Source organism: Anguilla rostrata, chromosome 16 (genome assembly GCF_018555375.3).
Source record: "Anguilla rostrata isolate EN2019 chromosome 16, ASM1855537v3, whole genome shotgun sequence".
Lineage (NCBI taxonomy): Eukaryota > Metazoa > Chordata > Actinopteri > Anguilliformes > Anguillidae > Anguilla > Anguilla rostrata.
In genome coordinates, this window is record NC_057948.1 from 26,558,339 (window position 1) to 26,572,278 (window position 13,940).

The 13,940-nt window shown below is 44.0% G+C and overlaps 3 protein-coding genes across 5 annotated transcripts; 2 read left to right on the forward strand and 1 right to left on the reverse strand.

Annotated features, from left to right (window-relative positions):
- The first annotated feature begins 521 nt into the window (after positions 1-521).
- On the forward strand, positions 522-3,954 carry tm2d3 (TM2 domain containing 3). Its single transcript, XM_064314041.1, has 6 exons — positions 522-681; positions 1,305-1,406; positions 1,514-1,674; positions 1,862-2,036; positions 2,551-2,626; positions 2,721-3,954. Exons 1-6 carry the CDS (start codon positions 621-623, stop codon positions 2,884-2,886), a joined length of 741 nt encoding a protein of 246 aa, XP_064170111.1. The 5' UTR covers positions 522-620; the 3' UTR covers positions 2,887-3,954.
- A 141-nt stretch (positions 3,955-4,095) lies between these two features.
- adal (adenosine deaminase-like) lies at positions 4,096-10,169 on the forward strand. Of its 3 annotated transcripts, none has more exons than XM_064314040.1 (10): positions 4,096-4,343; positions 5,020-5,150; positions 5,245-5,305; positions 5,622-5,709; positions 6,287-6,368; positions 6,532-6,658; positions 6,976-7,056; positions 7,139-7,277; positions 7,409-7,509; positions 7,603-10,169. In XM_064314040.1, exons 1-10 carry the CDS (start codon positions 4,299-4,301, stop codon positions 7,792-7,794), a joined length of 1,047 nt encoding a protein of 348 aa, XP_064170110.1. In that variant the 5' UTR covers positions 4,096-4,298; the 3' UTR covers positions 7,795-10,169. The 3 variants fall into 3 exon arrangements, with proteins under 3 accessions (XP_064170110.1, XP_064170108.1, XP_064170109.1); XM_064314038.1 differs by lacking the exon at positions 4,096-4,343 and adding an exon at positions 4,480-4,740; XM_064314039.1 differs by lacking the exon at positions 4,096-4,343 and adding an exon at positions 4,480-4,647.
- On the reverse strand, positions 9,410-13,940 carry larp6a (La ribonucleoprotein 6, translational regulator a). The gene is made up of 3 exons (XM_064314037.1): positions 13,157-13,940; positions 11,931-12,129; positions 9,410-11,442 (listed from the first exon to the last, which is right to left on the reverse strand). Exons 1-3 carry the CDS (start codon positions 13,894-13,896, stop codon positions 10,324-10,326), a joined length of 2,058 nt encoding a protein of 685 aa, XP_064170107.1. The 5' UTR covers positions 13,897-13,940; the 3' UTR covers positions 9,410-10,323.

Here is a 13,940-nt window from a genome sequence, read left to right on the forward strand (position 1 = left end):
TGTATTACCCAGTCCTTTGTTTTTTTAATGAATGTTTCAAATATTTAATCCATTCTGTGTGTAATTTATGCTCTGTCTAGGAAAACCCTCTGCACTGTTACCTCAAATTGACACTGCAATTTTATTTTACGTATTTTACGGCTTGAAATAATTTGTAGCACCGCTCATTTTTGTCAAAATTCATAAATGTGAAAATACATTTATTTTCCCTTTCATTGAAAAAAAGGGTCTGCCCTTTGAGTACTGATTTTAATCGAAACTATTCACTGACGCCCCCTGGTGATCAAACGAGGTTGATCGGATACACTAGTATACAGTTTTCTTATTATCAGGGATGTATTGTTGTATATGTATTGTTAATACATTACACATTAAATTTTTTATTTTTATCTTATTTATTTTTTATTACTTTTTTATTTTCTAAACGCAGCCTAAATTTACATTAATTAGTCATAACCACCAATAAACGGTTGGTAAGTTATTTCGGTGCGGTCCCTTTAAAGGGGGAAGTAGGCGGAGTTTGGACTAACCAAGGTTTGAGGAAGTCAAAATTGTGCAGAGCAAGCTTCGGGATGGGAAGGGATTTTTAGTTTCGGGGATCTGAGAAAGCTGCATTTATCATGAGAGCTTGCGGGATCACGATTCTTTTGTTTATAGATTCTTGTCTACAATCTGTAAACGGTAGGAGGAGTCTACTTATGTAAAAATTAAATTAATTTGGCGTTCTCCTGATCGGCCCATTGTCTGTAAGTTAGCCAGAGGACATCTTTGTCAATGCTAGCGAGCTAGCCAACTACTTCGAACCGTACCAGAATCATCAAACAAACACAGTAGCGTCCGTGATCAGATCAGCCTGACACGGTTTGCATGCCACAATGGCTTATAGATTACCGTACCCAAAAGATAGCTAGCTGTAAGACAGTATACTTTTACAATCTAGAAATTCACCCGTAAACGATTTATCGATATGTTTGCTACGCAACCTTCGTTTGTTTAAGTTAAGTTGGCTAGCAGTGTAGGCGCCGGATTTGTCTTTTGTATATGGCAGATAATGTCTAAGAGCAACATGTATTACTGTTTACCAAGCAAGTAACGTTTGTGACTACGAATACTACTGCATTTCTAATGGATAGTGTGTAACTCCCAAAACGAAATCATCTGGCTTCCATGTATTTGCACGTGTAAAATTACAAAGTTAAAAAAAAAATAGGTCATGGCGCTTGTAAACTAGCTAACTGTAAGCTAAACCCTGGCTATAGTCAGGACCTTTGTACTAACCTCACTTTGTATATCACGTGTTTTAGGGTACCTGAGTTCCCCCCATCTAGGCCAGGAACCCCCGTACAGCCGAGATGCACAGCAGAGTCCGGTTATTACAAGCCCTGTGGCCGCAGCTCCCACTCCAGGTAACAGTTCTTTTAAAGTAATGATGAATATGATGGCGAATAACAATGAAGCATCTGTTAAAATGTAATTTATATACATCTTACAGTTAAATTGTTTGTCTATGCAGTGTCTCCAACAGATTTGGCCGGCTACGCTCACAAGTGTCCGAGTGGAGGCCTGTGTTCCAAGCTACCTGCTGTCTGCATCACTTGCATTGAACGTTACAACTGCTCGTATGGCAAGCCTGCCTCCTTTTCCTGCAAGACCCACGAGGGTGTCCACTGCCTTGTGAGTCTGCAAAGCAGCATTGTCTTTGTTAGTGGCGGCTGTCAGCAGGAGGATGGAGAGTACATTTTTGGGCACCTGCATAATTTTCAGTGTTCACTGTATTTCACACGAGAGAGTGCTTAATAATAGGTGGCAGAACGGGTGGGTGTTTCTTGGTACGCAGCATCTCTGTGTTCTGTGCTTTTAGGGGCCTTCAGGACAACAGTTGACCAACTTCTCTCTCACAATGACCTGCCAGTTCTGCTGGCAGCTGGACCCTTCAAAGTACCAGTGCTCCAACTCTACCAGCTGTATGACAGTGGCCTGTCCTCGCAAACGCTACAATGCCAACTGTACTGTGCTGGACCACGTGCACTGTTTGGGTGAGCACCTGCCACACTATGTGATGAACTGGAAAACAAACAATATGTATGTTATGTATATTATTGCTCTATACTGTTATAGTATATCTTAAATTATTTAGATATTTGTAAGCTACTTCTTAATTCTACGCACTGCCAGAAGTTTTACATTTGATTTTAAGGCAGCTGGTGTAATTTGTGTTCAGGCTGACATTAAATTATGGGCTTTTAGCAGGCGCATTAGCAGTGCGACTTAACATTTTCAGTATGCATTTATACGGCTGGATATATTACTAAAGCAATTCAGGTTAAGCAGATTTCAGGTTGCTCAGGGGTACAATGGCAGTATCCTACCTGGGAATCAAGCGTGGAACCTTTAGGTTACAAGCTCACTCCTCTAACTATTACACCACATTGCCACCGTAGAGCTGACTGCCACTGTTGCAACTCAGTGAGGATGTGTTTTATTTTTAAATGAATAAAGTGGTTGTGATATGGTACTGCACAGATGTATCTCTTTTTTGTTTATTTACAGGGAACCGAACTTTCCCAAAACGTCTGTACTGCAACTGGACCGGAGGGTACAAGTGGTCAACAGCCTTGGCCCTCAGGTACCTTTCTCTCATAGTGCAGAACACCTGTTAGCACTGATTATTGTGGTCATGAGGACCGAGGCTAACCGTGTGTGTGTCTGTTTGTCTGCAGCATTACACTGGGTGGGTTTGGAGCCGACAGGTTCTATCTTGGCCAGTGGCGAGAAGGCCTCGGGAAGCTCTTCAGCTTTGGAGGGTTGGGCATCTGGACGCTGATCGATGTGCTGCTGATTGGAGTGGGCTACGTGGGGCCTGCAGATGGCTCTCTGTACATCTGAGCTGAAGAACAGATGGGGTGGGGTTGCTGCTTGCATGGTGTGCTGCCCATGAGTGTGACTTTTATGACCCCCTATCAGGATATTCCTGTTCACATACACCTGCCTGGTCCAAATCCCTCTATAACACACTGCGCTGCCCCAAACACCCCCCTGGAACATACTGGTCAGAGACGCCTCCATTTGCACTTGTCAGATGGCATGCTCATCCCTCAAGACTGTCTTTCTCCTTTTTGTATTATTTATTAATTCAATGTATAATTTAAAATAGAATCCTATGGAGCAAGGAACAGCGATTAGAGTCAGACATGTGAGGTGCACTTTAGGAGAGCCAGGGAGCTTCTTGCGCATGTGTGTTCAGTGTGTCCTGTCTTTTTCCATCACTTTAATGTTTCTGTGGCTTAGATTGTCCATTAATGTGATGGAATGATTGTATCTATTTTGAAGAGGGACATGGAAATAAAAACTGATTTCTTTGTTTGACGCTTTAAAACTGCTATTGGATGCAAGGCAGGAATTGCTGCTGGCTACGGTCTCTCGATGCTTTGCGACAACTGAAAGCATCTTCACAGTGACTTTTGCCAGGCAGACTGTTGATGGTTGCTTATCTTTTTTGTGATCAGTTGTTGTGTATGATATATAATTATGACTCAGTACATTTGAAATCCTACTACAAAGTATGTCCAGAAAAGCCACCTGTATATAAATGTTCTATAGGATTACATATAGAACATATTTATAAGTGTTCTTGGGATAGTTTATGCAAATCAGAGATCAATATTGTGATGATGGTTTAGAATTAATGGTTAAGCCGCTTCTGTTTTCATCGTTAGCAAATTTTGAAACTTCAAATGAAAAAGGTTTATTGTACAGTAAATGTATATATGTTCAAAGTATATATAATGTAATACTTAATCGACAAATACGAGAATGATTACTCATTCGGTTGATGAATATGTGCAGCATTAACTGGTTTCCTACTGTTGAAAGATTTGGTTGTGTACACGTTTTGGTAATGTAACTAAATATTTGTTAAAACGAATGTATATAAAGTCTCGAAGGAGTTCTGTATATTCTTGCCTTTTTTTTTTTTTTTTGCTAAAGTAGCAGAAATAACGTACTGAATATCGCGCATCATTTTCCCATGTTTAGGTTTTAGTCTGCTTTCCTGGTAATGGGAACTGTCCTGACTGGGTCCTTGTTGATGCGGGGAGTGGTTAGAGAGCTGCAATTAGTCGGTGCAATGCAAAATGTGCACTGAAAGCAACTCTAGTTATATGACCAAGGCTGAGTTAGAACAGTGCTAATGTTATTCATAAAGCGTTGTTTCTCAAACGTTACAATTGTATTAATATTTATAGTAACAAAGAGCCAGTTACTGAGTTACAGTTTATAATACTTTGTTCTCAACGCGGATGGAGAAGCCAGCAGATTCGTTTTACCGACAGCTTCCAAAAGTGGTAAGTGATCGCTTGCTTTATATCCATTTACAACTAACTTTAGCTAAAGACACGATAAGTGATTCGGTAGCTAATGGACAAGAATGCACCAATCACGAAAACGTACTGTAGCGCTACGCTGAAGCACAGATAAGGCGAATCTGAGATGGAACCATGCTCGCATAGCAGGGGAGACCAAACAATCGTGCAAACAACGGCCATCTTCCCAGACAGTTCAGTGGTCTATATCTGCCGTTATGTAGGGCGAGTACAGTTTCGTGGTTTGGACGCAAACGTAACACAACCCAAAGCACCATGGGCTTTGGCAAGTACCCCCAGCGTCGAACTACAACTAACACGGTGCTCCCATGCCACTAACTGCCACTTTAATAACATTTTTTACGGGCGGCAAGCTTATGTAAGCATGTTTTCTCGCTAATTAGCTGCGTTAGCTTGCTCAGCATGTTTCTATATAACTTGCTAGCTACTGAAAAATGCGTATTTCTACTTAACTGAAGACATCTGTACATCGATTACCTTTATCAGTCATTAAGATTTATATTTAACAGGTTATTTGCCTGCTTAAATATGGGTGATTTCTGAATATGAAATGTGTCTTATGAAGTTACATATGAAATGTGTCTTTTAAAGATAAAATTGTGATAAAAAACTGAAAAGAGTCTTGTAATGTTTGCAGGAACTCCATGCCCACCTCAATGGCTCCATCAGTATTGCCACCATGGAGAACCTAATTTCCCGTAAACCACATCTCAATATCCAGCACAGCATGACTGCCATCCGCAAGGGGCAGCGCAAGACACTTGACGAGTAGGTAGTCGCTTCATAGCCAGAGATTATCCTAATATGCCAACCTGATTCATCAGTTACCTTTAACATTACTAATAAATCTCTTATTTTGCAGATGCTTTGAGGTTTTCAAAGTGATTCAGCGACTAGTAGACACAGAAGAAGACATTCTCATGGTACAGTAGCCTAATTCCTTTTCTCGTGCTCATGTTTAAGTGGGAAGTATGACTCTTTGCAACATTGACCATTATTTGAAGGCAGTTAAAAACCATAACAGAATCACAGAACATCTGCTCTTTATAATCACTTTTTGAGCACCAGTATTTTCTATTGCATTGCTGTTAAATTATCTTATCAACTTCGCATGAAGGGAAAATACACTAGGTTAAAATTATGTGGAAAATTAAGAACTATTCCAACAAGTCTTTGTAATGATCATACTATAACCAGAATTGTGCATGCAGGGAGAATAAGAGGTGTCTTGACCTACAGGTTGCCAAAGCTGTGATTGGTGAGTTTGCTGCAGATGGAGTGAAGTATCTGGAGCTGAGGAGCACACCCCGTGAGGAGACACACACAGGTATCCTTCTCTGTGAGGACACACACACACACACACACACACAGGTATCTCTCTCTGTGAGGACACACACACACACACACAGGTATCCCTCTCTGTGAGGACACACACACACACACACACACACACACACACACACACACACACACACACAGGTATCCCTCTCTGTGAGGACACACACACACACACACACAGGTATCTCTCTCTGTGAGGACACACACACACACACACACACACAGGTATCTCTCTCTGTGAGGACACACACACACAGGTATCTCTCTCTGTGAGGACACACACACACAGGTATCTCCCTCTGTGAGGACACACACACAGGTATCTCTCTCTGTGAGGACACACACACACACACAGGTATCTCTCTGTGAGGACACACACACACACAGGTATCCTTCTCAATGAGGAGACACGCAGGCACCTCGCCCCGTGAGGAGACACACACAGGTATACCATTTTATGAAGAAAGACACACAGCGGAGCTCGCCCTGCTGGCACACAACACAAAGAAATAATTGAGTCTTTGGTTTATTTTTCAAAATGATGTACAATTTTTTTTTCTGATAAGGTTTAACAAAGAGGATGTATGTGGAAACAGTCATTGAAGCCATTCGTCAATGCCAACAAGAAGGTTTGGACATTGAAGTGAGGTAAAAGCAACATTTAACCGCACTAAGTACAAGCTAAACTATTGATATATACAGTATATTGTATACTGCTGTCATGTCTGATCATATCCATGGCAAAAATAACTCTGAGTGTCTTCACCACTTTAGTAATGACTTCACTGTATGTACCTCTTGTCCTATCTAGGTTTCTAGTGGCTGTTGACCGAAGGAATGGACCTCAGGTTGCCATGGAGACTGTTAAACTTGCAGAGGATTTCATGGTGTCCAGTGATGGTGTTGTGGTTGGACTGGATCTCAGTGGTGATCCAAAGGTCAGTGGATCAAACTATACATAGTGATTTCAAAATATATTCATACCTTTGACACATTGTAATTAAAAAAAACTTTTGTTTGGTAAAATGGAAGTGCACAAGACTTTTTTCTCAGATAAATGACAGTATTTATTACAATAAAAATGCATACAGCTATTGCCAACATACATAAATGCATGTGCACTATATGCTACAATGCTCTGTTATAAAGGGCATGGCAAGTATTGGGTATCTTTAATAAAAACCTTGTTTACTCAGTCAAGTTTTTCAGTTTCTGTCAAATGGAAGGCTTTAAATTATATGGTATCCTTCCAAAGGTTGGTCATGGAAAGGACCTCTTGCCTGCTCTGCAGAAAGGCAAGAACTGTGGACTAAAGCTTGCTCTACATCTATCTGAGGTATTGAGCTGCATATCTACGACACTTTTGGAAATAATATTCAGGCAGAAGCCCCAGAAAAGCAGAAACTGCTTTGTTCCAGGTTCCCTCCCAGAAGGAGGAGTCAGAGTTACTCTTGACCCTGCCTCCTGACAGGATTGGCCATGGAACATTCTTACACCCAGAAGTGGGCGGGTCCCAAAGCTTGGTGGACAAAGTGAGGGAGAGAAATATCCCTCTTGGTAAGAATATACTGCCAGTCGTTTCGACACACTCATTTTCTCACACTCACATTAATTTCTTCACACTGAAACAGAGCGTGAACTCAATGACAGAATGTTTTAACCGTTTTATTGGCCCTCATCCCTTGCAGAGTTGTGCTTGACTTCCAATGTGAAGGGTCAAGTGGTGTCATCCTACGATAAGCACCATTTCCTGTATTGGTACCAGCTGGGACACCCTTGTGTACTGTGTGTGAGTATATATATCCCATTCACCACACCACTCTAAAACCCCTTCCTATCCACACATTAAGACTCTTGACGTTTGCTTCTTTGCTCCCCGCAGACTGATGATAAGGGGGTGTTCAGCACAGAGCTCTCTCAGGAGTACCAGCTGGCAGCCTCCACGTTTGGGCTCAGCCAGGAAGCCATGTGGGCGCTGTCCCAGCGGGCCATCGACTGCAGCTTTGCCCCCGATCACCTCAAGGAGAAGCTGCACCAGAGGTGGGTGTCACTCCAGCCCCAGGTCTTCCGCTGACTGCAGCTGCACCTCAGATGGGGATGTCCAGATGGATGCCCGCAACCCTCAGGGAAAGGAATGTCTGTGGAGAAAAACATGCTGTGTCCAGATTCTGAAGTACCACATTCAAATTGGGGAACAGAAAAGCGGTTCAATTGACCTGTGGTTTGTTAAAATATGTCGTACTTCGATGAATGTTCCGATCACTTAAAAGCAGTCTGCTTGAATAGATTACAGTAACCCATAGTAATGTGTGAAATACCCAAGTTGATGCAATTCTAATATAACACTGGTGAGGCTGGTGTTTATGGCCAGGCAAGCAGAGAACTGCCGATTTGGGACCGAGGGAAACCACTGTCAACAGAAGGTAGACCTAGGGGAGCAGGAACACGAAACCCTTTAGAGATCAAGAATAGTTTTTACCAGAGATAACCTTGTGGTTTGGGTCTCAAGACCATAAATGTTTTGTACAAAATTAGAAAAGTATAATACCTTACTTCAGGGTAGTGCCTGAGAGGGATTAACATCACTGGGTGTAGGTCACATGTTTTTGGGAAAACTTGAGATTATGGGGTTTTGTAATGGATGTTAGTTTGATGTGACACGAAACATGATTTTTCATAGCTTAAACCAATACAGAAAATCTGACAATTGATCTTTTCACGATCAGACTAAGCACATAAAATTACTAGTTTTTGTTAATTTAAGTTCAATGTATGAACAAGGAATTAAAGGCTGCAAAAAAGAATTAGGTAAATTTATGTATAAAACATGCTTAAAATATATCAAGTATTCTGAAGGTCTCTGTTTTGTCACTCAAGTCCTTTCACACACTACACTGACAAAGTTGAAACGGTTACTTGAATTGGTCTAGACTCCGTCTGGTTTTTACTTTCAGACTGTAGAAGAGAGAAACCAGACAGCACTTGCGCAGTTTGGGAACAAATACGAATGCAAATGGGTACGGTCCATGCAAAGCATGGCTCACTTACAATGAAACACTTGAGTTACTCGTATCCATCTCCCCCCCAATGATGTGAAATCTTCTACATCATACCTTTAAGGTATCAGTTTGATTATGATATGGGAATCCGCAAAATAATCTGAACCGTTGTTCCGTTAGCTTTTCTGCAGCACATTTGAGAGCCTAGGTGCAATGCATCGTTTCACAATATGCAGTCTGACTGATGTAGTCTAAAAAGCAATGCACGGAGTAATGGTTTCATTTTGAACAGAAAGTTGCTGAAAAAGGGTTGCAATTCAAATATAAAATAGGCCTACATATGGTTGCAGCCATACTTCAGTAAGGATGAAGGACAGTGCATTTAGAAAAAAAATAGTCTGGGGAGAAACATCAGAACCCATTATATGCATGATCTAACCTAAGAGGTGGATGGTGTAGTTTGCCAATGAAAGAACAAGGTATGCCAAAATTCATAACTGGATAGGGGTAGACAAGTGCTTTAAAATCTGCTGTAATGCAATTAGAAATTTGCTTGATCCATTTTAACATCTTGAATCACTCAAGTTGGATACTCATGTGGACCATAACAGGTGAAATGTAAAAGACAAACAAATGATTTAGACATTGATTTTCCTTCTATAAAAAAAAGCAGACAGTACCCAAAGTCGGTCAAGTGCAAATGCAATTTTAGTGCTTTATTTGTACAAGAGGAAATGCACATTTGATTGCTGCAGCAACATCTGAGCATGGACCGTCAAATTAACCTCCCACACACACACAAACACTGCCATTCCCACACAAACAAACAGGAAATGCATCGATGCCTACATCCTCTCAAGGGTAAGACAGACCGTAGGCTATATAATCACCATTTCAGAGTGAGGATAGCATCTCTTATATTAGCAGCATTAGCTATCAGTCACCTGAGGCATAAGGGGAAACCAAATTAAAGCCAATTTGCTACAATAAAACAAATAAGAATCTGTAAACATGAAAATGGCCACTTTTCACAAAAGACAAGTCAAATACTGTTTTTTGTAATATTCAGACAGACAAATGGTATACAGTGATGAATTCACAACATCATGTAACCTTTTCCGTGAATCATTGGTCAGTACGTCACACCATGTCCACTTTTCACAACATCCACTGAAAATGCTTCACTTGACCCACTGTGCACAATGAGACATTGTAAATAAAAATGGAGTCAGACCCCAGTTCCTCCTCCCACCACCCCTTTTCATGAACACCCCAGTACGCTTATGGGGATAAACTCCATTGCTGTGTGGCATTTACTGCTCAAAAGCACTCAACTTTTGGGATTTCACGGAAACCAACTCTAGTCTCTTGCAGTAGTAACAGCTTAGAACAAATAACATTTTGAATGGTCACAAAAATAAAATTTACAAACAGATTTAAAAAACAAAAACGAAATAAAACAAAAGGCCAATTAGCAAAAATGGCATTCTACTGTTCATATTCTCATTCACCGTGTGTGGGGGAGGGATGCATCAGTTCTCTCACCTACACGGCTTGCTGCCTGGAGCGTGCTGGGTGTGTGGGCTCTTCTCCGATCCGCCGGATCAGGTTTGGGTTGCTGCAGTCTTTCCCCGCTCTTCCACCGAGGGGTTGTGGAAGCCGCGGGTGCCGTCGGGGCCGCGGGGCAGCCTCACCACCCCGGGCGGCAGCCCGTCCGCATTCTGGATCTTGCGGCCCATCATCGGGCTGCCGACGGGGCTGCTCTCCAGGGAGGCCACCTGGCGCCGACGCTGCACCCAGGGGCTGCCGATCGGGGTCAGGCTGCTGTCCGAAGAGTAGTCCGCCCAGCGGCGGCCGGACTCCGGGCTCAGCCTGCCCTCGCTGGCCAGGGGAGACATTTGGATGTGCGGGGATTTGCGCTGGGGGCAGGGGCTGGTGCGTGGGCTGACGCGGGGGCTGGACCAGGGGCTGGAGCGGGGCGACAAGGCTGGGCTCAGGTGATTGTTCTGCAGGAAGCTGGCACCCCCTCCTGTGGGGCTCAGCTTGTTGAGGGACTGCGTCTTGCGGACCGGCCTGGGGGTGGTGGGGTTGCTCTCAGTCTCTGACGAGCTGCAGGTGGACTCGTCCAGGTACTGCAGCTCCCGGACTCTGCTGTTCAGGGAGCGGCTCTTGCGCATGCCTCCCTCCTCACGCGGGCGCTCTCGGAGCACCTTCTTCTTCGGCGGCTTTGTCCCAATTAGGACCACCTTCACTCCCAGGGTGCTCGTCCCCTCCTCCTCTCCTGCCACGGCCTCGTGGGCCCTCACGGCAGCCTCCACCTCCTCAAACTCCACGATGGCGCACTCCTCCACCCCCAGCTGGGTGTAGCGTCCGCTCAGCTTCTTCAGGTCAGCTGGAAGTTCCTTCGCCGGTTTCAGGACGCGCACGGAGGCGATGGGGCCGTACGTCCCGAAGGCCTTGAGCAGCAGCTCCATCAGGCGCTCCTGCTGAGTAACCCCGCCGCCTTCGCTGCCGTCCCCCGCCCCGCCCTCCAGGGCCACGCCCAGCTCAGGCCAGCTCTGCAGCTCGCTGAGCAGCAGCATGCGGCTGGGCAGGCTCTCGCTCGCGAACACGGGCACCGGGGATCGCCGCCTCACCTTCCGCCCCTCCTCGTTCAGCTCCAGCAGCGTCGACTGTCTCAGCGCGTATGCAGTCGTTCTCCAGTCTCGAGTTAGATGCTTCACCTGGTAAGACAAATGTAAAATTACACACAAGTGGTTGTCAAACAGTTGCTCAGGACATATGATCATGAAAGTTCTTCCACTCAGTTCCTGAGAACTGCGGAAATGTGTTTCAGTAGTACTCATGCAGTACTTCTGGCATGATTTTGTATTTCAAAAAATCACCTTCCACAACTTTCAGCCGCAAATTACAGCTTCACAGCACTATGATTAATTGCAGCAACATCCTTCTAAAGTTTAGTAAGAACTCAAGTTCAATCATTTCCTTATGACCCAAACATTAAAAGGAAATTGCAAACAGGATAAGGTGTCTGACAAAATTCCACTGAAAAAAAAAGTTCCACTGAATTTTAGAACAATTAAAATGATTGCCATTTTGAAATCTTTATTTTATGCAACAGAAATCCCCAGGATTTCAAAACAGCTGATGAATAGCAATCTTGTTACAGAATCTCCCTACCAACAGAACGCAGCAGCCAAAGCAAGCATACCTTCTTGAAGGATGTCAGCAGTTTAACACTGACGAAGCCCAGCTTGTTACGACGGACATGCTTGAGCAGGAAAGCGTCGTGCTCCAGATTCTCATCAGACAGGTAATATTCGATCTGTGTCACCAGCTTTTCCATCAGCTCAGGGTCCGGGGGCTGCCAGCTCACCTCCTCCAGTTCCCCGCCACTTGTACCTGCACCACTGTGAGAATGGAAAGAGGTGACACTGCTTACACAGCCATATACCTAGACACCTGGAGAGAGAAAATGTCCATTACTGAAGATAGCCACATAAATCATTCCATCTAAAAAGGATGCTTACAGTAGGAGGCCAACTGCACAGCAGAAAGTGTTGACAGGTGACCTTACACTGCACTATGCTGTGCTCAGTGGGGTGTGTCCAGCCAACTGCACAGCAAAGTTTATTTCTATGCAGAAGGCCAGTCACTACTCGGTGTCAATGCAACACCAGGGCTGGATTCTGAACCAGTCTTCTATTCCAATACATGTAGGCACATTAATATACACAAAGATAAGACTATACCAAGAACTTAGTGGTAAGGGTGTTACAGGGATGACTCACCACCCCCTCCCTTAAAAAGACAGTCAATTCTATTCCCACGCTAGCGCGACTAAGGCAAACTCCATCCTACGTGTTTTTGGTGGTTCCCCATACAGCCAGCAAGTGAAGATTGTAACGCAATATATCGGCGAATGTAGTGCATTAATGTCCTGTTATTAAATTCAGCAATCGGGCTAGGTCATGTTTAACAGCCAACCAGGTTAAGGTTTAGCACAAGTTACACATAGCCCGCCGAGTACAGATTGAGAATTACATTGCGAATAGGCCGAATCGTTACAAAAGACCTGCCAATGGATCAGGGTCCTAGGCATTACAAAGAACAAAAATAGCTCAGGGAATGACGCAAAGGAATTAAAGCAACAGGTCTTCGTGAAGGTGTCATGAATTCTCTAGTTGGCCGGTCGCTCGGTTTTACGTCAGTGGGATTACAATGCATGACTACAGGTGGATAATGTCACAAGGTTAAATTAAAGCCTACTTTAACACAACAATTAAGTCAACGCTTTATAATCAACACTATAGATTTTATAACGAGACCTCCTTGTACAGTATGCCCGATGTTTATCGCAAACTGATTAAGTAAATGGAGCCAAATGCAGGAATAAAGACCCTAATGGTCTAGTAGCCAAGCCTGTAGCTAAATTACCTGGATTTATCGTGTCTTCCAACTTCATCTTCGCTGCCGCTGCCCTCAAGGAAATCTATAGGGTTTGAGGAGTTTTCGTCATCTAATTCCTCGTCTTCAGCTGCCTGAATGGCAACAGTTATCTTTACTTGAGTCATCATCCCCTGCAGCTGTCTATCGTCCGCTCCCTCTTCCTCAGCCGTTATCAGTCTTGCTGAATCTGACATAGATTCTCCCTGGCAAGGCAACTCCATTGCCGCGCTCATACTGTCCTGAATGAAAGCTTTGGTTTTCGGCTGGTTACCGTCCTCTGCAGAAACTATTATGTTCTGAGATCTCTCAGCAACAACTGCGCTATCCTCGATACCTTCGGTAGTTGATTTGCAGGTGAAAGGATACTGAGCAAATAAAGGCCGACGCTTTGGGAACCAGTGCTGGAGGATAGAAAGAGGTATCCCAAAGAAGCGCTCCAAAAATTGCCACAGCTCCCCGATTGTACCCTGCGGAGTGTCCTGTGGCGGCGAAGGGCTAGCAGCAAGCGAGATGCAGCTCGGAGCAGGGGAAGAGGAGGGGATGAAAGCGTTGTGTGCGCTTACTTCCTGGTCGGTAAGAGGCTTTCTTCCTTTGAAACGAGCTCTGGGATTGGGCCATATCGTCTTTCCGCATTCATCTTCAATCCACCAGCAAAAACCTAACTGAAACCAGTGGGAAGGCAAGAGCAAAGAAAGACAGCGGAGAAACGTATGGACCAACGCGTGCATTTTCCTCCTTTTTTTGGTATGGTTTGCTTGTTTTAGCGACGCGG

Bases quoted from the DNA above. Each gene is read 5' to 3' on its own strand.
- adal (XM_064314038.1), top strand. From the start codon at position 4,489: ATGGAACCATGCTCGCATAGCAGGGGAGACCAAACAATCGTGCAAACA. The intron at 6,369-6,531 runs GTAAAAGCAACA...TGTCCTATCTAG, and splicing joins GGTTTGGACATTGAAGTGAG to GTTTCTAGTGGCTGTTGACC. The intron at 7,510-7,602 runs GTGAGTATATAT...TGCTCCCCGCAG, and splicing joins GACACCCTTGTGTACTGTGT to ACTGATGATAAGGGGGTGTT.
- larp6a (XM_064314037.1), bottom strand. From the start codon at position 13,896: ATGCACGCGTTGGTCCATACGTTTCTCCGCTGTCTTTCTTTGCTCTTG. The intron at 12,130-13,156 runs GTAATTTAGCTA...CCATTCTCACAG, and splicing joins GGAAGACACGATAAATCCAG to TGGTGCAGGTACAAGTGGCG. The intron at 11,443-11,930 runs GTATGCTTGCTT...TTGTCTTACCAG, and splicing joins TGCTGACATCCTTCAAGAAG to GTGAAGCATCTAACTCGAGA.
- tm2d3 (XM_064314041.1), top strand. From the start codon at position 621: ATGAGAGCTTGCGGGATCACGATTCTTTTGTTTATAGATTCTTGTCTA. The intron at 1,675-1,861 runs GTGAGTCTGCAA...CTGTGCTTTTAG, and splicing joins ACGAGGGTGTCCACTGCCTT to GGGCCTTCAGGACAACAGTT. The intron at 2,627-2,720 runs GTACCTTTCTCT...GTTTGTCTGCAG, and splicing joins TCAACAGCCTTGGCCCTCAG to CATTACACTGGGTGGGTTTG.